Source organism: Toxotes jaculatrix, chromosome 1 (genome assembly GCF_017976425.1).
Source record: "Toxotes jaculatrix isolate fToxJac2 chromosome 1, fToxJac2.pri, whole genome shotgun sequence".
Classification (NCBI taxonomy): domain Eukaryota; kingdom Metazoa; phylum Chordata; class Actinopteri; family Toxotidae; genus Toxotes; species Toxotes jaculatrix.
Window position 1 is genome coordinate 14,647,597 of NC_054394.1, and position 26,817 is coordinate 14,674,413.

At 39.1% G+C, this 26,817-nt stretch overlaps 1 protein-coding gene across 1 annotated transcript; it reads right to left on the minus strand.

The window, feature by feature from the left end:
- Window positions 1–38: 38 nt before the first annotated feature.
- Window positions 39–26,008, minus strand: chs1 (chitin synthase 1). The gene is made up of 34 exons (XM_041038810.1): window positions 25,962–26,008; window positions 22,322–22,457; window positions 21,084–21,269; window positions 20,325–20,526; window positions 19,253–19,413; window positions 18,789–18,864; window positions 18,133–18,251; window positions 17,504–17,681; window positions 17,105–17,201; window positions 16,822–16,918; window positions 16,153–16,274; window positions 15,775–15,870; window positions 15,335–15,499; window positions 15,093–15,240; window positions 14,696–14,761; window positions 14,428–14,603; window positions 14,164–14,222; window positions 13,258–13,458; window positions 13,004–13,172; window positions 12,656–12,771; window positions 11,331–11,510; window positions 11,105–11,209; window positions 10,848–10,965; window positions 9,971–10,052; window positions 9,675–9,885; window positions 9,289–9,459; window positions 9,073–9,154; window positions 8,565–8,718; window positions 8,304–8,408; window positions 7,870–7,980; window positions 3,859–3,996; window positions 3,627–3,706; window positions 3,175–3,241; window positions 39–113 (listed from the first exon to the last, which is right to left on the minus strand). The coding sequence occupies exons 1-34, from the start codon at window positions 26,006–26,008 to the stop codon at window positions 39–41; spliced, it is 4,296 nt and encodes a 1,431-aa protein (XP_040894744.1).
- Between the last annotated feature and the right edge of the window lie 809 nt (window positions 26,009–26,817).

Here is a 26,817-nt window from a genome sequence, read left to right on the forward strand (position 1 = left end):
GTCATTGGGTTTTACTGGTTACAGTTGGTTGTTGCTGACTACAGGTCATCACTGGTAATGACAAGTCCATTGGCAAACTGGTTCGCCAGAGTGAAGTCATCATCATCGTCCTCCTAGATGACAGAAACACACACACAAAAAATCTCATGAGGTGCACTGACAGATAAATGTCACCAGTTTTTGTCTCTGTGGCGATGTTTGTTGCAACAAATTTGGAAATTATGAATAAAAACTTTTGAAAACCTGCTCAGTCTACAGACAATTGAAGCTTTGTAAAACTTAAATACTACACAGCCCTGCAAACTATGCTGTTTAAAATGTTATGCTAATATTATATACCCAGGTAATAATGTAGTTGTAGTTTAGAATGGAATTGCAGCTATTCAAACCAAGATATAGTGTTGAACTGAATTGGCCTAGACTGAGCTACAAATCAGCAGTGTTGTTTTTTCTCCCCAGAAGCCTAGAGAAACTAGATGCATTTAAGCTACTATTAAAAGCACTGAACCTTATTATGACATCCATGTGAAGTACTGTACAGTAGCAGACTTGCATCACCATTGTACAATATCTTATCAGTTGGTATCATTAGCTATGTGTATTCAGAGTGTAACCTTATTTTCAGTTTCTGGATATTGATTTAAATAAATGGCCGTTCAGAATTTTCCTCAATTATTTCAAATAGTCTTTGAGTGGCATTTGCTGTTTGTTTTGTGATAATAATTAATTTGATATTTTCAGCTTTTCTTTCACTACTCTATGACTACTGACTACCATTTTCCAATAGAAAAATGTTGCAAAAATGATGAGTGAAACAGCGCCCTCTGGTTTGCAATGTAGGGTCAAAGTTCAGCTCGGGTGGTGACAGGTGGTATTGCACTGTCAGTGGGGCGACCGTGGTTACTGAAAGAAACGCAGGTGAAGTCGGGATGCCCTCTGATTAGTAACTGCGGCCACGTGCCAGGTGCGGCAGGGCTCAGGTAAAAACTGAGAAAAGAAGCCACTGTGGCCTTTTCCCTCCCCAGCTAAACCCCATAAAGTTAGCTAGGTCCTTCAAACGAAATAAATATGGATTTAATTGGCATTTTTTTTTCCCGAGCAGCGCTAGTGATAACAGATACTACTTAAATAACTTTGGCTCAAAATGACGGACTGAGAGGAGGAACTGATGGGATACTCCGGAACTGGACCTGCGCCTGGTTAAAACAAAGAGGACAAAGCCGGAGACACTCGAAATACGTGAGACAATAAATACAGCGGGGATATATCCATGGTGAACATATCTAAACATTCCGCCACTATGGAGGACACCGGCCTTCTTCTGTTACCGGTAGGTGAGTCAGACAACGCCCCCCCCCCCTCCCCTCTCCCTGCTTGCTCTGTGGCTTTCCTCATGGCAAATGGCCAGCTACGGCTGTCTGTAAGAGCATAACTTTACTGCTGTATATGCAGTGTGTTGTGATTTGTGGTTTTATTGCTTGTAATGCCTGAGTTAAGCTATTTGTGTATATCATAGTAAAGGTTACTAAAGTTCGTGTAAACTCAGGCACCCAGCACCTTGGGCAGGAGCCTGTGATTTGTGACTGCTTTTAGCCAGCCTATGCAGAAGTCTGGTTGTTGCTTGTTGTTTTTTTTTTTTTTTTTACATCCTTCTCTTATCCTCCTCCTTTTAAGTTGTGCTGTATAATGAGTAATTTGATTTAATAACAGCCTACCTAAGGAGTACTGCATGTATATGGAGCCAGCTGTTCTGTGTTGGTGAGGATCGTGCTGCTCATTTAATTTTATAGATGGCACGCTGCCGGAATTTAGCAGTTTATTAATCCATCAAAATTAAGGTTGAAAAAAAACTGTCATCATGCTGGTGCTAGATCAAGATCTTTGCTAGGTAAAAGCCTTTGCGTTTCAGCCTATAGATTCAGGATTCATAGATTAAAAAAAAAAAAAAATTGTAATGTCCCTGAGGGGCAATTTGGTTTACAGACAGTAGTCCACCGAATACTATCACCATGGATCATGGAAAGAGAAAATGCAGTGACATGACCATGACTATAGTTTGCTTGAAAAAAAAAAAAAAACAATAGCAGATGGAACAAAGGACAATCTGCATCTATTAGCGCTACCTTTGGGGAGTCTAAACTCTGCCCTGATAGTAGCATCTGGTACTCAACATGTAACGGATGTTGTGAGTCCAAGAAAATAGTCCCTGAATTTGAGATGACCCTCACTTCATACAGGTGCTGAAGGTCATTAAGGGTAGCACCAGTAATCTATAGAAGTGCTTATGTTAAATTGATGAACAAAAACATGTGCAAGTTATATGTATTGTACATGCTTTATTTTATTTTTGTCTTTATTTTACGTTATACTTTGTGCAGTTTTTTTTTCCCTCGAACCGCTATTAATCTAGGACCAGCAAAAATAATTTTCTTTACTCCTCCATTAGTTTCATAGCTTTTATATCTCCATTATTTCACTTTTTTGTAATGATTAAATATTATTGTACATCTTGTGCACAATTGTCCATATTAAAATCATATTTAAATGCATATTCTATCGCAAATACACCATACTGTGTGCGACTTCTGTCAGAGGCCGGGTAGAGTTTTTTGCCAGCTGTGTTTGGCTGCTTTGTGTAAATCTCCAGGGCGCCTTTAGGTCTCAGTCAATCCCTGTGTGAGTGAGTTTTCGGATGTGCTGCGGATATTGATGCAGACGCCACTTTAGTGTAGAGCAGGGGTGTCCAAACTGTTCCACAAAGGGCCGGTGTGGCTGCAGGTTTTTGTTCCAACCAGTGAAGATCACACAGTTTGACCAATCAACTGTCTGAAGACTGAGATCAGTTGATTAAATGAGTCAAGTCTGGTGTGCTGCTGCTTGGTTGGAGCAAAAACCTGCAGCCACACCGGCCCTTTGTGTAACAGTTTGGACACCCCTGGTGTAGAGTGTCAGTTTTTGGATGTCTGAACTAGCTTTCATTGTGCTTTAGTGTTTGATAGTGAAGTTCAGATTTGTGTATAGTCAAGCTTTTACTCTTTCTGTTTTCATGATAAGTTCATTGGCAGTTTAACTCCTCTTCTTTAAAAGTGTTACACTGAGGAGCCCAAGCAGCGTAGTGCATTAATCAAGTAATTATGTGAATATATGTTTGTGTCTTTGAGTGCTGTTACTTACATCTTCTCTCCGTTTGTAGTCTTTCTCTGTGGTGCGATAGGATACCACATGGATCAGAGTGTAGATCCTGCAGAGAGGCACCAAGATGAAACACAAGTAGAAAATAGGCAAAATGAAAATGTAGAAATAGATGCACAACAGTTCCAATAACAACGAGGGATATCATTGTAATTCTCCATAAAGGCAGGAATTTATCAATCAGAATTCCAACTCTCATGGTGGGGGAAAATGTTCAGTACCAGTTTAAAAACTGTGCTATTTCTTTGCCACTGACTCAAACCTGCGGCATCTGAAAGTTTCCTGCTTAGTTTTCAAGGTCAGTCTACGAGGAGTGAATCTGTCAAGTACGAGTCTGATTGTACAGGTGCAAAAAAGTAAAAAACTGAATGGGAAGTGATGAGGATTCAGTGGGTGTGTGGCACATACACACGTTTGTTTGTTTGTGTGTGTACCTGTGATATAACATGGCCAGGAACTGGATAACAAGAAGAACAGCAAAAGACAACAGGAACATCAAACTGAGAGGCTCCACCTGTCAACACAAAATGACAGTAATGGTGATAAATTTCAGCAGCAGTTACGGCAGCACTGACAAACACTCAAAAATATGTCAGAGTCCTCCTGTAACTAATTCTATCCCTGCAGCACATGCATCTATAGGAATGACTGTCTCACTGCCCTGACCTTCAGGTATTCTCCAGATTCACTTCCATTAGGATAGTATTTAGGGATCTTGATGCTGATGACATCATTTCCAATGGCCTGCAGGAAGAAGGTGGCTACCACCCACAGCACGTTGATGATGAAATAGAGGAAGACGGCCTGTGGGGAGGAAGGAGAATTTAATGATTTTTCTTAACTCCTCATACTAAAATACAGTTTTATTGCCTGCAGTGGGCAAAAGTAGCAAAAAGTGTGAGTGTGCATTCAAAATGGAAAGATTTTAACTGAGATAAACTTCTAAAATTTCCAATTAGCCTTTGCTCATTGTCTTTCCCATACAACCAAGTCAGGGGATGTTTTCTGAAAAATACATGAATCGAAATTCTAATTAGAGCACAACTGACACATCAGAGGGCCAGTTTTATGGGTGATAATAACCTATCACAGATATATTGATGTATGTATAGCACATATGTTGACTGCTAAGTAACAAGAAGCTGCATTAGAGAAATGACAAAGATGTATTTGCAGTAATTGAGGAAGCATATGAAACAGATGGTTACAAGGGAGCTTTTGCTTGTTTGGAGAAACTTTCTTCCTCCACTTTGTCTGCTTTTTATTATTACATGTCCACTCACTTTGCAAATGACTTGACAGTGGTCAAAGTCAATGACACACCAGACCATTAAACTGAGACAGAAGTTTTTCGGTTTGACTTGTCTTTGGCTTCTCCCTTTCTGTTGTTGACTTCACTACCAATACAAGTGAACAAACAAACAGTAAACATTTGCATAAACAACTAGACAATTTCCCTTTGGGAAATCGCGAGAGTGGTGCATTGCACCGCTAGTATTCATACCAATGCATTCCTGTATAAGTCTATCTGAGTGTGTATCTACAACACAATTGTGTGTGTGTTTGTGTGCCTCTGTCCTGTGTGTGTCTGTGTTCCTCTATCAATATTGACTGTGGGTGCGTGTGTGTGTTTGTCTGTGTGTGCCTGAGTGGGTCTGAGTCAATACTGGGTTGTGCTGCGCACAACCCAGTATTGACTATTGTGTGTATGTGTGTGTGTGTCTGTGTGCCTCTGTCAATATTGACTGTGTGTGTGTCTATGTGTGTGTCTGTGTCAAAAGGTGTGTGTGTTTGTCTGTGTGTGCCTGAGTGGGTCTGAGTGGGTCTGAGTGGGTGCTTCGCACAACCCAGTATTGACTATTGTGTGTGTGTCTGTGTGCCTCTGTAAATATTGTGCGGTGCTACCGCACCGCACAATATTGACTGTGTGTGTGTGTGTGTGTCTGTGTCTTTGTCAAAAGTCTGAGTGGGTCTGAGTCAATACTGGGTTGTGCTGCGCACAACCCAGTATTGACTATTGTGTGTGTGTCTGTGTGCCTCTGTAAATATTGTGCGGTGCTCCCGCACCGCACAATATTGACTGTGGGTGTGTGTGTGTGTGTTTGTCTGTGTGTGCCTGAGTGGGTCTGAGTCAATAGTCAATTGACTATTGTGTGTGTGGGTCTATGTGCCTCTGTAAATATTGTGTTTGTGTGTGTGTGTCTGTGTGCCTCTGTCAATATTGACTGTGGGTGTGTGTGTTTGTCTGTGTGTGCCTGAGTGGGTCTGAGTCAATACTGGGTTGTGCTTCGCACAACCCAGTATTGACTATTGTGTGTGTGTGTCTGTGTGCCTCTGTAAATATTGTGCGGTGCTAACGCACCGCACAATATTGACTGTGTGTATGTGTGTCTGTGTGACCCCTATAGTTCTGCTATAGTTTTAATTACAAAGACAGAGAGACAGAGTTGTTACAGGGAGAGAGAGAGCCACAGCTCTTGCAGTCACGGTTGCCATGGGGATGAGCTTTCCCGCCGCTGAGGCAGCTCACAGGTGCTCTGACGAGCTCATTTTCGGCCGAATCGGGCCTGCCGAACAACTGCTATCCATGGAAAAACAAAACATGGTATCACTAAACAAACGGCACCGTCAAAGAGACAAGACTTTAAGGAAGACCTGAATCTATTTTTTATGGTCCTACTGTCTAAAATGTGGATTTTACAGCAAGTTTCAAAAAAGGGGATTTTCTGCTTTTCTCCAAAAATCCTCTGCTCGATTAGCATTGGAGTCAATGGAGCAGTTGAGAGCTCCTCTTGTCGCTAAAAGGCACGCCAAAGAAAAACCGTAAATCCTACAGAAAAAATGAACACATTGTGAGAGAGAGGACAAGTGTGGCTACAACTTTGGAGAATTTCACTGCTGTAGAGTAAAATTTGTGGCCGTAGTCGTCGTGTAAAAAAAACATTTCAGAGAGTATTTTTAAAGCCTCTCCACTCTAACCTCCCACTCTAGCCTGGAACATTCCGCAATACACACTCATTGAAAACCCAGATTTTTTTCAAAATCACTCATGATCAGTTGGAGCTCACAGTTTAAAAACTACACAACTTATGAAAAAGTTGAATACACCCCGAATACACGAGACTTGTGTCTACATTTTACAGTTTGAATGGTGTTTCTAGGTGAAAATATGCCAGAGCAGTAGATGTTTGAAAAAGGGGGAGAATTCGATGATAATTTGCGACTTTTTTGACCGTTTCCCATTCATTCTCTATGGGAAATTTTTCGCAGTTTTTTGCGAATAACTTTGCGAAACGTGAATATTCTGGAGAACAAAATACAAGCACACCGAGTCCGATTGAGCCGCACGTTTTGATGTATCATTTGTCGATGTGCGCTCAACGGTGTGGGACGAGTTACGAACCGAAAATTGATACGGAAGAAGAAGTAAGAAGAAGATGAACCGCAAGAACAATAGTGTGCATGCTTTGCATTGCACACTAGGTACCTCTATAGCTTTGCTATAGAGGTGCCTAGTGTGCATGCAAAGCAATGCACCACTAATTACAAAGACAGAGAGACATAGAGTTGTTACAGGGAGAGAGAGAGCCACAGCTCTTGCAGTCACGGTTGCCATGGGGATGAGCTTTCCCGCCGCTGAGGCAGCTCACAGGTGCTCTGACGAGCTCATTTTCGGCCGAATCGGGCCTGCCGAACAACTGCTATTCATGGAAAAACAAAACATGGTATCGCTAAACAAACGGCACCGTCAAAGAGAGAAGACTTTAAGGAAGACCTGAATCTATTTTTTATGGTCCTACTGTCTAAAATGTGGATTTTACAGCAAGTTTCAAAAAAGGGGATTTTCTGCTCTTCTCCAAAAATCCTCTGCTCGATTAACATTGGAGTCAATGGAGCAGTTGAGAGCTCCTCTTGTCGCTAAAAGGCACGCCAAAGAAAAACCATAAATCCTACAGAAAAAGTAAACACATTGTGAGAGAGAGGACAAGTGTGGCTACAACTTTGGAGAATTTCACTGCTGTAGAGTAAAATTTGTGGCCGTAGTCATCGTGTAAAGAAAAAATTTCAGAGAGTTTTTTTAAAGCCTCTCCACTCTAACCTCCCACTCTAGCCTGGAACATTCCGCAATACACACTCATTGAAAACCCTGAATTTTTTCAAAATCACTCATGATCAGTTAGAGCTCACAGTTCAAAAACGATACAACTTATGAAAAAGTTGAATACACCCCGAATACACAAGACTTGTGTCTACATTTTACAGTTTGAATGGTGTTTCTAGGTGAAAGTATGCCAGAGCAGTTGATGTTTGAAAAAGGGGGAGAATTTGCGACTTTTTTGACCGTTTCCCATTCATTCTCTATGGGAAAAATTTGCTCCGTTTTTCGCGAATTACTTCGCGAAACGTGAATATTCTGGAGAACAAAATACAAGCATAGCGAGTTGGATCGAGCCGCACGTTTTGATGTATCATTTGTTGGGATGCGCTCAACGGTGTGAGACGAGTTACGAACCGAAAATCGACACGGAAGAAGAAGAAGAAAAACGGGGAGAACAGTAGTGTGCATTGCTTTGCATTGCACACTAGGTACCTCTATAGCTTTGCTATAGAGGTGCCTAGTGTGCATGCATAGCAATGCACCACTAATAAATGCAGTACAATAACAGTAAATCTGACCTTGTTGCGAAGTGACTTCAGTTCTCTGGTGACCTCCTCCTGATGTGCCTTAGAGTCAACGATAGGCCTCAAGTAGCGCTCAATTAATTTGTTCCAGAAGTCTTTCTCACCCTAAACACACACACACACACACACACACACACACACACACACACACACACACACACACACACACACACACACACACACACACACACACATAATTGATGGGCACAAACCATTTTTGGGATTTATTTTAATTAAGGCAAAAGTGGAACAGAATATTTTCACTTTAATATTTCCGTTTTGGAAATATCCTTTTACATGTGAAGTATTGTGGCAACTCTTTTTCTTAATGACCAATTTAAGTTACTATTTGTTTATCTATTCAGAAAAAGATTTTCATCTTTAGGGATTTGCTTTTCACGGACCCAGGGGCTAAATCAGCATCTTACCTCATCTAGTTTTTGCACCTGCGGGGCGGTCAGTGTTTTTTCGATGGCTCTCTTTACTCTCCTCTCTAGTTTGTCCATTCGACTGGTCTTAAGGATACGCCGAGCCTTAAGGACACAGGAGATAGTCATTTACTCAGTGATTCATTTATTCCTCTTCTGCAGCAGATTTGAAGTTTGGTTTTCATAGAATTTAAATAGAGGCAGTAATATGTGATATAATACAATGGTAAATTCTCTGTAATGCGTATTTTATAAGGTCACCTGCTCTGCCAGTGCATATTGTAACTCCTCCAGCTGGCTTTCTGTGAGAATATCTTCAGGCCCCACTCCACTTAGCTCCCCATTAAGAGTATCTGTTAACATTAAGACCAGCTCCTCACACACATCATCCTGATTTTTGTTGCGGAGTGTGTATCTGAGGAGAGAGAAAAGCACAAGAACAAATAACTATAATTATACACTTGCAATTATACAGTTTACCTGATACAACGGGGCAACTTTGTTTTGAGACCAACTTAAAGCACAACAAATACACATAATAAAGAATTTGTGCTTGCACACATACCTGAAAGTAAACACACGTCTAGGGATTAATGAGTTTGTCTCACGTCCATGTGTTAACATTAGTAACAACACACACAGACACATGTACAACATTTAAATTAATACAATTTAATGAATTGTTTTCACCAGTATTCACTGTTTATTTTGTGTAAACATTGTAGAAGTTTTTGCAAAATTCACATTTTGTATAATGTTAATCATTTACCGTATTTGTTCTTGTAGATTTCTTTTCATGTTGGCATAAGTCAGCTTCTTCAAAAACTCTTCTTTCACTGGCGTCACCCAGTCTACACACACACACGCGCGCGCACACACACACGTGCCATATGTTATGCATATTGTGGCCTAAATAATAGATTGTATGAATTACAGTAGTAATAAATTGTATTTAGGACAAATGCACATTTTAAGTGCTTCTCACCACTGACAGGAAGCTCCTCTGTTTCCTGTAGGTCGCCTGTCATTAAGTCATCATCATCCTCATCATGTTCTTCATCGGATTCACTCAGTGAAAGACTGATTTTGTCAGCACTGCCATCACTGCACACACACATTTTTGTGATTTCTGGGTTGTCCTTTTTCAAGTACTGGACTACGTTTAATGTAAGCAATATGTAGAGGTGAGTTGTGTTAACGTGAAGGACAGATTGGCAGATTGACCATCCAGCTGATTGCCTTAATATCAATACAGGTTTCTGTATTGATATTAATTAGTGACCACATTTAGTGACCAAATAGATCAATGATAAACACAAGGCAAGAAAGAAAATAAAACGAAATACCTGCTGCTTAAAGCATCCTCATTGCCTTTTGCTGCCTTCCCGTTTGGTTTGTCAGTAGGAGGTTTCTTAGCTTCTGCCATGCCATCTTCTTTGGTGATGTCAAGTTTGGCTGGAGGCTCCAGCTTCGCAGCTGGCTGTTGAGTTATTTCCTGGTTGGTGTTTTGAGGGGGAGGGACTTGGTGTGCAGTCTGGCCTGTAATCTGTTGAAGCATCAGATTCTCTGTTTCCTGCGTTATCTGTGAAGCAACAGGATAAAAATTATTTATCCATCCATCTGTTCATCCACTGGAAGGCTCGTCAGTGGTTGTTTGCTAACAGTACCTGTATCTTCATGTCCCAGCAGCAGAGCCTGCAGTTTCTGTCACACAGAATATTATGTTTCTTCTTTGCTTCTGCTTCTCCCCTGAAAGACAGAGGAAAGGAAGGAGAGTCAGAAAATACACAGACACATAAAAATACTGACGCGCATGATTATTGGGGATGCAGATTGGGATAAATGGAAATGAATGAATTTCCTGCTGCCTCTGCTTATCTGTTGGATAAGTGAATTTGTTGGTTAACATCACACTGCTGCCACTGTGACCTGGATCAAATAAGCAGTGGAAAATGAATGGATGGAAGAACTGATGAATTTGGTCTGCTGAAAGTCAGCAGTCAGTTGTGTTGTATTGTAGATGTTTTATTTCCTGCACTTTTGTAATGTTATCTTTGATTAAGCTTGTTTCGGATGTTCAGAATTCATATTTCCTATTCTTTATTCATGTGTTTGGTGTTTTTCACATTCAGGTGTACTTCTGTGTTAGCTTCATGGATTACACCACACAGATGCTCTCCTCTCTGGACTTTCCCCAGAGCGTGTTCATGTTGACCAAAGAATCCATACTTCAAATCAGTTAAATTTGATGACACTGAATTGACTGTAGTAACACAATCACCATTACTGCTGCTCATACCGCTGTTAGGAAATCTTACTTTGTCTACTACTGTTTTTACTCCCTCTCTTATTATCACTTTTCCCCTTAAAGCTGAGACCGGACGTCAGTTGATCAGTTAATAGATTGGCTTGAGATTAATTGATGATTAGATTCCTGAATTTTAATATCACCATGAATTAAAAATGAAGTAATTAAGAAATGAATCAATTATTGATTGCAGCCAAAAGTGCCACTGCTCCTTTCAATAATGATCAGTGCATTACTTGTTGGATTCCCTTGTGCCCCAGGACACAATGTGCATGTTAACAAGTGAGTAGATGGTCAGTAGGAGATATCCACTGGGGATACAGATGAAATACATCAAACCATAGACAATCATCCCTGAAAGAAAATAACATAACATAACATAACATAACATAACATAACATAACATAACATAACATAATAAAAGTTAACATAAAACAATTAAGACAACAAAAGATAAAAAAATGTGAAAGTATATATAATGAGACAATCATACCAAACTCCTCTGGGTGTAGTATAGCTGTCACCATGTACATGATTGCCATAGAAACCAAAAACAGGCCAGTAGGGGTCAAGAAGGTACCCTGAATCACCATGTCACCTAAAAAGGGAAAGTGCAGTGTGTATGTACATTTGAGGTTTTAACAAACATTTACTAAAAAATTGTTAAGAATATGAAGTCAAAAAGAGTCCCTTTATTTATTTATTTATTTATAACCCACCGATGATGGAGAAGAAGGATGCGGTCATGAGGAAGGCGTAGAGGACACTCATAATTCCAGCGATGGTTATTTGATTATTAGGCTTGGCTACAAAACAGACGATGATGTAGAACACAGGAGGAATGCTTGCGACGATGATGGAAAGTGTACCAGCCATGCGGAAGACAAACTGGAAAGCACCTGTCAGGGAAAGACAGAGACAGTTAGATGGTTAAAGAGGAAAAAAAACAATAAACAACAGATGCAGGTAAGATGGACAGAAGTTATTCAGATGGAAACTAAAAACGCAGGGCAAAAAGTTGTGCATTTCATGTCCTAGTAAAGTCACACCAAAGTCTGTTACAAAGTCAGCTTTGCATGTAATTTTATGATTGTCCAGATGAAAGATGACAGTTGTGAAGGAACCATGATGAAAATTTTGTTCATTAAATTCAGAACTCTGATCCTGGATTGGGTCCACCAATGGCAGAGCTTTGGCAACCAATGACGTAATGAGGTTGCGTTAATTCTGACAGTCAGAAATTAAGGGCCAAAGTCCAACAATACGACTGCTGCTGCAGTCCACATTTACAAAGCAACCAGTTGGAATGTACACCATTAAGCTAGCATAACTCGCAGATTTGGTATATTTTCTAAATATGAGAGCAGTGTAGATGAATAACACGTGTTGAATTACTTCTCTCTTAAATAAATACTATGCAGCTCTGTGTTTTATCAGGCATTCATTATAAAATCTAACAAAACTGATATTGTACAGTCTGATGCAAAATGATGACCAAGATTTTGTTAGACCTCTCTCGAATATGTGACATGCAGTGTCATAAATTATTTTTAGGGCATCTCATGCTCTCACGTCTTCATAAGATAAAATTTATTTGAAAATTAAAGCCCTTTGTGAAGCCCTTTGAGACAAATCACTGAAGTAGTAACTGTATAACTTATTTTACAACCACAATTTTGAAACAGTACGGAAGAAGTTAACTTCCAACGCAGCTGTTTTGTTAGGACTTAGTAGTGTGAATGAAGGGTACTGCAGGTTTTCTGAGGAGATGTTTAGGATTTGTTTTGCTAAAGATGAGCCAATTCAGTGAGAAAAAAAAATCAACAATAATAGGTTTCACTAAGTTCATGTAATTGCAAGGAGAGTTTGGCCTGATTAATTAATTCACTCCTCATGGACTCATAAAAAGCGTGATAAAGTCAATCAGATGGAGAGGCGAGATAGGTTGGACAAGTTGGACAAGAAAATGTTGCCCCTGTGACAGTCATTAAATGTCCACCAATAAGGAAGGGCTATTTCAATAAAAAACTAGACCAGAACTTGCCTGCAATCATGAGAGTCACAGATGCTGGGCCAAGGATAGAGGAACCAACTGTGAACATCTGGTAGAAGATGTATAGCCTCGAGATGGATGAGTTTCTCTTCACCGTCTCTGAACCACTACAATTGAAGTTACAACCACAAAAGAGTGCATATGAATACAATATGCATGTCATAGTTGATTGGGGAAGTAGAGTTTGGAGATATGGCTCTGAAACCATGGAAATTAGAATCAAAATCAAAATAAAGATCATGGACATCAAATTTGAATTTAATGTTTGTAGTCAGTTAAGTGACAGTTGACTGGCCATGGAATGAAACTCCACTATTTCTAATAATAAGTAACACTAACCTATGCAGAAGATCCAGTGTATTAGCCAGCGTAGAGGGTCCCCATCGTCTCCTCTGGTTATAAAACTCTTTGAACTCCTGTGGTGAGTTGGTGTATGCATCTGATGCAGCATTGTATTCGACACGCCATCCTTGCTGCAGTAACAGAGTGCACAGCCAACGGTCCTCCCCTAGAAACGTATACATGCACAAGACGTGAGCAGTCAAAGTAGAAAGATAGAAGATAGAGGTGAACTTGTGTGTCTGTGTGCCGACCTTGGTCATATTGCACATATTCCACAGCTCTTGTTGCAGTTGTTGTGTATCGCTTTAAAACATTGTCATCCATTAAGGCTGACCCTCTAAAGAGACTGAAACATCCTGGGCTGCACAGCACGGAGCCGAACACATGCTCTGCTGTCTTCTGTAGCCAGTGGCCTACTGCATACTCAAACTTCTGGTACCACACCATGGGACCTGGGATGGTAATCAGGCGTGGTGGTGAGCAGAGTCATGGAGACAAAGCATTTGAGAAAAATGGAAGAAAAAATAGGAGGACAAAGGACGAAAATGAGAGAAGTTCAGCAATTAAAATACACAATCGCACATTTCTTAAATTATCTCTTTCCACTCGTTTTTTTCAGTGGTTTTGGAAGCTAGCGTCTGTCCCAGCAGACACTGAATGTGTGCTCTACTGGAATAGTCCAGCACACATTGACAGACATTTAAGCAGCCCCACTTTTTTCTTTTTGCAAATTAGCTGTGTAGAACCATTTGAAGGATGTAAAGAAAACACTAGTCATAGGAGCTGCACCAGGACCCTTTTAATGATTAATACATTTAATAGCTGCTACTAAGATACGAATGTCCATTTAATAACTATATAATATAATGAAGTTTCCACCTGAGCAACCGACTGCGCCATGTTTGAATCAACTATTAATATTTGTGAGGTATAGATAAAAAATATGGTGTTAGAATAATTTATCCAATGACTGAATGTGAAATTTACTATTTAAAAGCATGAATTTTGGAGGCCCTCCCTTTTCAGCCGGGTTATAAAGTCCTACTAGTAGATGGTTTGCTTTGCCCTTGTTATTCTGTACTTGCCTCAGATGCAAGGGCAAGCAAATTAAAATTGTATAAAAAATAAAAGTTTTACATTAAAAAATGTCTACTTACCCATACCAGTAGGATGGATTCTACCACATGCTGCACCTACATTGTCATACATTCTCAACCTGTCAATCAAAATAATTTTTAATTACTATCTTTAAAAACATTTTATACACAACAACTAAAAAATCTGGCTGAATGACTAACTGACAAAACTAGCCAAAGTATCTCCTGTCTACCAGTACTATCAGCGATTTATGTTGGTAAATGATGAAATCTCAGGGCTGAGCCATGATAGTACAAGTTATGTGTTTTTTTTCTGTCACTGACCTGTCTACGAGCAGAATCACAGCTTTGGGATGGAAGTCAGTGTCTCCGTCCAGAGCAAGGATATATGTATTGTCATCTGAGATGAATTTCCTCTTGTTGTCATTGTCATACTGAGGCAACAGGAAACTCTCACCATCAAGAGAGATCAAACTAGCTCTGCATGGGTTCTTGTGGTGCTGGGCAAAACAGAATAGAACAACCTTTTTACACAAACTGTGTCAAAATACTAATGTGTACACATTTTACACAAAAGGCAGATAAGTCTTACTGGGATCTTCTGAGGGTTCTTGATGATGTAGCCCTTCCAGCCGAGTAGGTAATATAGATACATAATCTGAAAATTATAGACATTAATTTATAGTGTGAAAATCCAAGACCAGCTGCTAAAGACATGAGTGAAACTGTGTCGATTAAACTTTCCCACAGAAACAGAGGTGACTTGTCAAACATTCATGGACAATATCATGCTAATCACGAAACATATTTCTTGCAGATACAGATACTGTGGTACAATGGTATGCATAAAAAGATGTTTAACAGCAAACTCTCCTCCAGTGTTAAAACATACATACACCAAATAACATCTAGTACCATTCCACCTTTAGGATTTACACACATATATACTAGAATATATCGACACACCAGACATTGCTAGTACTCCATACCTGGGACCATCTTTTCTTGTTCCTGATGAGACTTTTGTCTTTTAGGTGAATATAAAGCATGTTGCCCTCTGGCATAACAAACATGAGCCTGCCACCGTAGGGAGTCTCAATGATTGACACATCATCTGGCTCTTTGTTGGTAAACACCCTGAATGGTTGGATGGATAGATAGTAGGTTAGAAAGAGAGATAAATGTATAGATATATAGATAAATAGTAGTAGTAATATATGGAATCTCTCACCTATAAACCTCTATGACAACATGGATCAAGTCATTAACATAAGAATTAACCAGCCTCTTCCCTGTGTCCTTTTCGGTCATGAAGGCATCGTCCACATAAATGTGACACTCAAAGTCAAAACAGTCCTTGTGATCCTCCTTTGGATCACCTCGATAGCGGTCCAACCTAAAATGACAAGTGTCAGTATTTTCTTCTTTTGAACAAGGCGTATATTAAACAGCACAAATGTTTAGCATTTTAAGCCATGTGATATCTTAAGTCAAAAGCAAATAAAGTTGACACATTTAATTCATGATTAACATTTTAAAGAACAACATAAAAGGCTTTCACTGCCAGGTGATGTTAATTTGCTCTTTAAAGGAATGTGGAAAGGGAACTGAAGCCATGTTGTGTAGGTGATACTGGTACAGCTGGGTGTCTGCAGTGACTGTGTCTCAAACCTGAACATGGAGGTGAGAATCTTCAGCATTTCATCATAGGTCTCATGCCACATGGTTGCACAAAGATAGATCACACTGCTCTGTATGTCATCGTGGCTGGAGAGGAGAGGAGAGGGGATGGAAGAGGCTTTCAGCAGAAGTTTTAAACATTTCATGTTGTCAACATACACATTTCTCATCAGCCTAGGAAACAAACTTTGATCTGTTATGGAGACTGGGGACTGTTAGTCTGAAGTGCCAATTTATACAATAACCAAACATGCTCTATTTTGGTAATTTCAAAAAAGTGTGTTTCCGTTTTTTAGTTGACAAAAAAAAAAACCTAAACACATGGTAAACAATATAAAGTGATCAGGCAGACACTCTTCTCCCTCTCACCTCTCTTGGTTTCGGGCTCTCGGCACCTTCATCTTGGTGTTGAGTAGCAGAGACAGATCAATGAAAGCAGATTCGTAGAGTCGACGAACAAAGAGCTGAGAGGTTCTCTCTATACGCTGGACCTAAGACAGGGTGAACCATAGAGGCAGTTAGTTTTTGTCTGATTTTAAATAAGAGGCTCCTGGGTTGATGAAATTATTGGTAGACCTCTACCAACTGTAATAAATTGTGCCTTGTAATATGTTCTGATTTGGTGCTCTCTGGTAATAGGCTGTTGTTTTAGATTAAATGGAATGCTTGAAAGGAACTCAGAACCTGCTGTTTTAAGGGCTTTGTTTGTCCAATTTAGAAACAAAACAAAATCCCACTGACCTTTACTTTACTGTTATCAAACCATGCAGATAGTTTTGGTTTTATTTGGCCAGGTTTTGAGATATCTGCAATTTCTTTTGTGTTAATACAGTGGTGTGAATGCAGCTTTGTGGTTCTCATTTACTTGGAAAAAATACATTTAAAAAAACTTTAGTAGCAGTATGTCTTCCCCGACAACAGTGTCACTGTTATTCTGGGTAATCCAGTGAGCTTGCTGTGAACCGTTTGAACTCTGTTGTACGGGGGTGGATATTTATTTTTATAATTTGGGTACAATGTGTGTATTTATACTGATACCTTGATCTTCCACACGTAGTAGGTACATGTGACAAAGCCTGACCACATACACACTCCCTCCAGTGCCAGCATGGAAAAAGGCCATTGCAAGTAGTAGCTGTCAAATAGTCCATAAATATTTTGGTCAAATGTCTGTGAAGACATTCTCAAAATGTAAGGAGCACATCTGCTCACTTACAGACAAACTGACACAGTTTATAACTGACACAGGGAAATGCTTAATAGTGGTGGCTGAAATCTTGTACATACCCTCCCACTCACTCACACACACAAACAAACGCACCTGTTAAGTGAAGTCCGACAGATGCTCCTGGTAATCTCGAGTAAGACCACAGGGGTTGTGTTCTTATGGCTCAGGTAAGCCAAGCTTTCACAGAACTCTGCAATGAAAGCAGCTAAATGTTTTTAGTTGTTGGCACCAGTTGAAATTAAGTTTATTATTCTATGTTTATCACTCTTGAATTACGGAGCTTGAAAGTATAGAGACACAAATGACTTGTAGACAAAGATTTCTCACAATATCACCATGACTGAAGTAGAGACATTTTTCAGATCCCTGATGTTTGACTAAAATAACTGAATTAAATTGAAATAGCTGAAACCAAAGTATCATCTGAATGACTTTAAGGAGAGCACAAACAATTCTCAATATTGGGTTAATGTTTAAAAAAAATAAACTTGCCTGTTATGCTCCCATGCTCTGCTCCATCCAGTTTTTGTGCCTGGGTTAAGAAAAGTATGAGTCCCAGCAGTAGCACTGCAGGTCCCGTGCAGCATACCGGCAGCGCAAAACTCATCCTGACTGCATGAATCTTACAGGCCACCACCCCAAACCAGTGGCAAGCTGCCGAGCAGAAGGCCTGAGACAGGAGACAAGGGAAATATTTACTAGCAATGTATTGTCAGTGGCACAAAATTCTTTTTTTCAATTTAGCTGGGTGGTTGCTAAGGCTACAGATGTTAATGAGCCGCAGTTCATTTGATTTGCATGAACCACAAATTAAGATGTGATACTGAACACTGCAACCATGTCATATGTGAGGAAATGATTGATTGAATTAATGTGGGAGATTTTTAGTTATTCAGAATTAATGTGGGGAATTTCTCGAATTTCGCAACGTGTTGCACAGGCCTACCTTATTAATTCAATTTTCTGCAGTAATCTACATGAGCCATTAAAAGTAGTGTAGTAAAGGAAAAATACTCAATCAGGAGAGAAACAGAATGGTAAAATCAGGTGAAAAATAACAGACTATGGCATTGCAATTCTCTCACAGCGTATGTCTGTCTTTCTGTCTACCTCATACCTACCTGTAAGAAAAACAGCACCAGTCCTATTTGCAGTAACTCCCAGTCATCATTCTGCAGGTTAAAGTCCGACCAGATGATAGACTTCTCAATAACCACATGGTACAGCAGGTATACCCCTCCTACAACAGAGTAAGATATCTCATTGATGTAAAACAGGCAATGTACAATAGAAATAGCATGAAATATCAAAAATATACAGATGTAATAATGAATACAATATCAAAAAGAGCATAATAGGTTAGAATAGGTTGACATAATTTGTACTAATTTGTAAGTGTACTGATTTGCAATTGTAAGAAATTCTGGGTTTTAAGTAAATATAAGGAAGTTAAGAATATATAATTGATAGTGTTGGAATAAATTGATAGTGTTGTGTTGTGCCACAGAACAAAAAAACATAGCTTTACAAAATTCAAAACAACAATTGAAGATTTCATCACAGCTGGAGAACATCCTCTGCCATTTATCTGCATCCCTGACATCACAGAAATCTGTTTGTTCTCCACTGTGAACGTTGGAAATTACATTTTTACAGTGCAAGCATGGCAAAACACGATGAAGGCTGTTGATAATACATTTCAAGAGCATGTGTAATTTTGTAAGCATGGCTTTGTGAGTATTGTGTGTTGAGACAGACATTGATGGCAGATAATTACCTATCACGATTATCCTCAGAATACTGGTGATGACAAACACAAAGTCCCTGAAACCATCCAGTTCTGACAACGTGTCCTGCAGGGAGAAAGAAAGACATGGGGGAAAAAAAAGTCTCACTGATCATGTCAAATCAGTATCTTTGCACACTGTAAATATATGGGCCCAAAACAGATTACTATCCACCTGAAGCTCTTTCAGAAGACATGAAAAAAACCATGTGGCACAGTTGGCCACGCAGGCAATACAGTTACAAAACATTAAAGTTAAAAGAGCTTTTTATATTTCAAAGCTAGAGGTCAGTGAGGAATTTCAGCTTTTTACATCATTAATTTGTAGTCTACAATGTGGTGCATGGACGGGGTAAATTCCAGTTTGGTGGCTGTTTAAAACAGCAGTTTTGTAGTTAAGAGGTTGTTGCAGTGAAGAGAGAACAACAGAAGCACTTTATAGAAAAACATTATACCTGCATGCGGTTTGTAGCTTGCAGTGGATTTTCCCACCAACACAGGGAGATTAGAAGTGAAGAGAAGATTCCAATTCCAACATAAACAAAGCAGTCGGCGCTCTGTCTATCCACATATGATGACACACGAACATAGTAGTCAGCTCCCAGGAGGCAGTAACCTGTTAGTTTGTGAAACAGTTAGTTAGTTAGCAGCTCTGCTTCTTTGTCTATCATTTCAGTGAATTTTTGTGCAGGTTAATTACATTGAAAAAGCAGTACTGAGGTAGTTTTGAGTTATTTGTCTGGTTAATGTTTCAGCTGTTGGACTGGAAAAGAAATTGCACTGCTGACTGGTTTAAAGCAGAAAAATGACTTGAAACACAACATGTTCATTAACATTTAACTGAAACCACAGCCACGGCATCCACCCCATCATCTCCTTGCGTCATCCCATTAGGCTTCGTTTACTTTGCAGCTAAAAGTTTGTGAGGATTCAAACATGTTTTATAAATGATGTGAGCTGTTGAGGTATTTTTCTCCACCATGACACCTGGAGCCTATATGAAACTAGTATCTGAATGCTCAAATGAGAGCTTGTCAGTGTTATGCCAGTTAGTAAGTCTTACACCATTCACCTGACACAGTTGTCATTACTGGTTCATTGTGTTCATACTGAACCAGACATTGCATGGAAAATAAACAACGAGACAAGTGGAGTGGAAAGTGACGGGAATGGTAATTGGAGAGACACCAATTACCATTCAGAGTTCGGTCAAAACCTGAAGACATAAACTGCAACTGAAATGTGTTCAAAACAGTGGTATGACAGTCAGTAAGACTTCTGTTTTGCTGTCTGAGGAAGACGGTAACACATTTTTGTCCCTATAGTCTGTAAGAACTGAGTTGTTAAGTCTGTGGAGTAAAGAACAGTCAGCATCAGATTTGCTTTTATGATGGGATAACCACAAACCTAATGGGACTTGTCACTCAGCAGCACTGTATTTAGTCTGTAAAGGTAGAATTGATTATGGAGATATGCTTTATGATTGTGATATTTGTTACTAGAATCATGAGTAAAAAAGAGAATTACCTCCAATCGTGAGGATGAGGGAGCATATTGGGAACACGATTTTCCACGTTTCCCTCTGTAGCCTGAATACAATCTGCAGAATGGCAGAAACAATACAGACTCCTCCGCTGATGAAGAGATTAGTCAGCACGTCAAACTGAGGCATAACGACTAGTACCAGCACCGAAGTACCGAGAGATACCAGACACTCTATAGCACAAATCTGGAAAAGACACAAAGATGCCATTATATTCTCACATACATTTTTTTTTTATCATGAATAAAAATTGAATCCCAACAGTTAAAATAACACATCTGTGGCCAAAATGATTGACACTATGCAGCATTAAGTTTTTAAACCATATTGACCTCTGTCAGGAAATGTACTTTTTTCCTATGTTATTTGGATTTGTTGGATGTATTGATATTATGACTTACTGACATACTATGGTTAAGATATGCTAGTTGCACATACACTTGTAATATAAAAATACATTTTTTTTCACAGCTTCAATGAAATTTTTAAAAGCTATACCCAGTTGTCCCTGAGTAGTTTTCCTCATAAAGATTAACAATCTGAACAGATGAGCAGAGTTATAAATAATGAAAAAACTCAACTCTTAACATTCAAAACAAATTTTGCTGTAATATCCTTGTGATATTGCATTTCAGGCTGTAAATAAGATTTACCAAATGCGTTTTTCCATTATCTTATTTGTTCTAATTACATGCAAAGCATTTTACAAGAAAAAAGAGAATGGTTCATTAAAAAATACGTACAAATAACATGGTCTTCATGTTGGGTTGTACAAAACTCTTGAAGGCACACCTCCACAGTGATTTAATAAACACCAGGAAGTTGGGGCAGACCAGGCAGAAAACCAACATCAGCATGTAGAACTGTTTTTCCTTTGGGCTGCGCATGGAGGTTGGACTGGACAGTGTTGACAACACCAAGAGAGAGCCCTGATTGGACAGACAACTAAAGTAAAGTAACGAAACACACACACATACACGAAACAAAAAACAAACTCTTGACCCAAAGTAAACTTACAATTTGCTCTGTTTTATACTAGTTATACAATTATTATATGTTTCTCTCTTTCTTTAGATTGATATTTTCAAGAGACCTTAAAAGAGTCCCTGCTTTTGATTTTATCACTGTTTGTTTTGATTGCAGCAGGTATAAAGTCCTGTGTGTAGCAGTACGGGACAGAGATTTACTGGTGACCCCTCCCTGCTTCCACCTCTTCCTGGAGATTACTTTAAGTACAACTCATAGCTCTGTTGTCTTCATTTACCGTCACACCAATAAGGAAGTTAATTGGGTTGAACAATAAACAGTTTTCTTTGATTACACAGGGAAATGGAGACAGGGATATTTAGGGAATATGTTGTTTTGTAACTGACTATGTGATTCCTCCTTAAGAAAGAGAGTTAAAGACAGGGCCAAAGGAAGAAGATTAAAAACAGACAGGAAACAGAGGCAGAAGCAGAGAGGTAGATGATGCAAACCTATGCACATGCTGCAGAGTTAAAGACTGAGAGAAAAATGAAGAGGACATCTGCAAAGAAGGAGACAGATACACAATGAAACAGAAAGATAGAGAGATAAAACAACAAAAGGAGAGAGTGGGGTGCAAAGGGATCATGTACTGTAAGCCCTGCCATGAACAGCAGGATTATTGTTCATGTTACTTTGTGGACAGGCAGGCAAAATTAACATGTTTTTGAAAGGCTTTCTTTGGTACACCACAAATGAAAAACCTACAGTAATTGAACCTAATAACGATGAAGTCATATATGAGTTTTTCAGTCTGCTGTACCCTGACTTTTATCAAAGACCATCAAAGGCAAACTGATCTGAAATCAGAAGTCTGAAACCAGAGCCAGGAACTTTGTGGTGGTGTTTCTCTTTCTATGCCTCGTCACCAATAAGAAATAGCAAGTTGAGAAACCTTTGATAGATTTTTTTTTTTTGGCTGTTTGATAGACTGTTGATAGGGAGATAATCCTACCTTAGCGATTACAGCACTGGTCAAGACAGCTAACCCCACAATAACAGCCACCAGATACTGGGCCAGTTGGAAACATCTTCTCTTTCGTTCCTTCTCAGCTCCTATTGGGTTCAGCTGGAATGGATCCCATGTATCCCTGAGATGCACACATGGACACACATGTATTTACTGACTTGAGCTGGTATCACAGTTATGCATGGCAGAATGCCAGTGAGAACCACTGAATTATAGACTGCTGCTGGATTTAGAAACATTTTTTTCATCATGGGATTTTGTTTGCAGCTATATGAAAATATTGTGCTATGCAGTTTGCTGAATGTGCCAGTTTGCTGCCCTGTCAGAATTTCTAAATGTGTTATTTTTGCTTCATTAGACATTAGGGAGGAAGGTGATTGGAGAAACGTGGCAGTGAATAAGGGGATGAAATACGGGAAACGTCATAAACCACAGGGCGAATTAGCCTGTCACTATGAAGCCAATGAGACCAAATAAAGATGTTTATTATGCTATAATAATGATAATTCAAATGATGCAGGCCTTGATCATGGAGTTTGTAGTCTAGTCATAAAAAATAACTCCAAACCCATTTTCTCTATTTCCTCAGAGGGTGCAGATTCATGGGTACAATTTGGCTTAACCTTCCTGCAGCTGTCAGTGAACTGTAAACAATATTCCCATCATATTATCTTTTAGTTTTTTTTTTTACCAGTCTACTTTGTTGTTACCAGCCACTTTGCATTGCTGTGAGATGAAAGGTGTTAGCATGAAGGGAAGGGTGATTGGGGTTCCCAGGCTGGAATCTGACCCAGAAACTTTAGGTACAATCTGGGCATCCTATAGCTGACGGAACCTCCACAGTACTTGTGATTACACCCGTGTTGTTTGGCTCTGTAAACCAAACCAATGACGTCTGAGTGTCTGTCAGCCTCTCTGCCACCCCCCACTGATAGCTGATTAATGTCAAGTGCAGAATAATTATCAGGGTGTGGGTTCCCTACCTTGAATTGATAACACTTTGCGATCTTTGACTTTGCCACAGCGACTATCGGTATTGTCAGAAACGTATATACTGCTGTGCTCAGTATGGCCAGAGTCACGGTGGCAGAAGCTGTTTATGTGAGATGAGGGTGCATGTATGAACAATGATGCACTCTTTTCTTTAATGATGAATATCACTAGTCATTACCCACTTAACCACAAAAAGCTGCTGATTTAAAATAACTGTAGTAAGGCACATTGTTAAAGAATCTTAAGCTGATTGAAAACCAAAAAGTGTTTTTAATTTTAATAAATACCAGTTATATACTCACATACTTCTATAACATATAGAGTAAAAATGTATATCTTTGTCTTTGTCAGAGAAGTACAGAGAAGTGTAACACAGAATGCCAACACTGCTGTTACTTAATCCACTCAATGGGCAGCAATGTCAGAAATGGATTTTTGATTTCTAGTTTTGCCATTTTAATCCTGCTAAACGCTCTCTGGACCTCCTGACGTCATAATATTACTACTATTTATTTGTCTGCCCAGCCTCTGTTTTTTTGGTCGGCCAGCTCTACAGTAAGACTTGTGATATCAGTGATTTCAGTCACACCAGTCTGACCATATTATCAGTATCTGTATTATAATTGCTTGTACTAATCATTGCCACTGCTACTTTAGTCAAAACAAAGTAGAATGGTTCATTCAGTTAATTTAGTTAATTTTAGCCTTCTAAAATCGGAAGATAGCAAAATGTAAATGTAATGTATAAAAAAAAAAAATCTAACCCTAGAAACTACCAGACTCTGTTTGGACCTCAGTGGTAACAATATGCAGACTGATTTAAAACTGTAGTATGTATTTAACGTTCTAAATGGAGCGGCACTCCCTTAACAGCGATCAGTATCTGTGGGTATGATCTCAGCCACAGCAATAAAGAGAGGCGCAGCGGTGCACAGGGGAAATTAGCTGCTTCCTCAAACAGTAAATTATAACAAATAGAAACCTGGTAATACAATACTTAATGATATATCACTGGACAAAGAATTTGATCACTATATCCATTACCAATATCCATCCTGTGAACAATTAACCTCCTAACAGTGATAAAGAGGTTAATAAACTCGTGGAAATGGAACAGCTGTCTAATCCAAAGCTGCATAGTGTGTTGAATGTATTTGTTTCTAAATCTGTCTCACTACAACGCACAGTCGGATCTGACTTTAAAACTCGATTGCACAAATTTTGCCATGATACCTTTGCTAGTTAAAGAATAATCTAACCTGAAATGAGGAAATAAGTGCTTCTTTCCTAATTTTTTTCACTTACCGTAAGTTGCTGTGGTTAAAGTGTAACCCCCTCTTTTCTAACTACTATGCACAAATGATGAGAGTGCAAAAAAAGCTATTTTTATATTGGACAGTGGTTATTTCTGACAAAAAAATAGGGATGTACATTATTTGCTAACATTATGAACAGATAATGTGTTTTGTGCAGGTGGGGATAGCATCCGGGTTTGTTTGAATTTTGTGTAGTATATTTACAATAATCATTTTCACTGAGATATTCAGGAATTCAGCAAAGTCCTCAACATCCTCAACGAGATTATAATCAGGTTTTTAGACATCTGTCATGAAAATGTTTGGGTGGCTGTCCACCAGCTGACGCTCGGTAGAAGTTTGGTGATATAGCAGGACAATGACCCTAAATATCAAAGTAAATCTACTACAGAATGGTCCAGTTGGACCTTAACTAATATAGATGCTGTGGAATGACCTCAAGAGAGCCGTTCATTCTCAAAGCGATTGTTTGAAGTTATTGCTGTCAAAGGAGGTTCGACCAGTTATTAAATCCAAGCGTTCACTCAATTTTTCTACCAGCACTGGGAATGTTTAAGGGCTGTGTTCAGAAAAGGCACAAAAAATTATAGTTGTTTTTGTGTTATTAGCTTAAGCACATTTTTTCTGTCTGTACTTAGATGAAGATCAGATCACGTTTTGTGACTAATTAATGCAGAAAAGCAGGTAGTTCCAAAGGGTCCACATACTTTTTCTTGCCAGTGTATGCCTACACATATGATGAGTATAAATGGAGGAAGAAAACAATTTAACACAGAAAATTAAGGAATCTATACAATGTTTTAATAACTTTGGGTGTGGGCCCTGCTTCGTCCCAGTATTAATCTGAATACAAATAGGTATAGGCCTATAGATATTATTGTGTCAGACGAATACAGATAGTAGCGTTGGTTTACTACACCACGAAAAATTTCAAAACCTTTATGAATATGAATATTTATGAATAAGCTATCATGTTTCCACAGCAGAGAACCAATTTTGCTTAACAAGTTTGCCAAAAAGCCTCAGAAGGACAGCACGGATCACAAACAATAAAAGCAGCCACCAGAGAGGAAGATGGATTTCTGCTAGACAGACTCCCCCCCCTCCTCCTCCCCCATTGCATATATTTGATCAGGCAGACTAATTAAGATCAAACTGCGGTAGCGGGGCTCTGTGGGCTGCTGTCCACATAAATATGATATGTATTTTTGTATTGTATTATGTATTTTTTTCAATTGCAACATCAATCACCACCTTAAGTGAAGCAGTAATGAATGACCTTTAGGAGGCAGCACATAGGGTACATTAAATTTTACCTGTGTCTTCCTTCTCTTTTCCTTCCTCTGTATTTTAGTTCCTCCATTTTGCTTGTCTACTCCACTGCTTCAGCCTTATGGTGACCTGTATAGAGTCTGTGTGTCAAAATGGAAAAATGTGGAAACAGAAAGCTGAAATTAGTCATTTTTCTTTGTTTAAATTACCAACAGTACAATAGGTGTTTTAAAGTTAAACATGAAGACGAGGCAAAGAATAGAATTTTTTTTTATTATGGTCAGCATTACCTAATTAAGTAATTTTAAAATGTGAAAACAGCGAAACTATACCTTGGTATATTGAAAATTCTTCTATTGATCGGATCTTTGTCTTCAAGTCTTCAGCAATCCACCTTTAGCGTTTTTTCTTCAAAGTGGCTCTACTTTTAGTTCACCTCTAACTCATAAAAATTTCCTCCAAACTCAAATGTCAGCAAACTTCTTGTCCACAGGAAAAGAATTTTCAATCATCCAAAGTAGAAAGAAATGACGTGAAATCCCAAATTGTGAGTGCAAGCGTATGTATTTTAAATTATTTTCATTTTTAAATTTTTAGCTTTGGACTGGAAACCAACTGCGTCAGAGTCTCCGTCAATCCCTCAGTCAATCAAGTCAGTTCGTCCTTTGCTCATATGCATTTGTGTGTTATCACCAGTTTATGAGAGAAACACCCATATAGACAGGAGACAGGATAGTCAGTTCAGCCCCTTTGTGTGTGTGTGTGTGTGTGTTCGTTCTGATCATCATGGTTTATGTAAGCTATGCAAACCAGGAAGTAGGTTTGATCATGACTGGCAACTATGAGCATAAAATGCCGTAACCACCCAACCTGGTACATGATTGGGGATTTGTGTGTGTG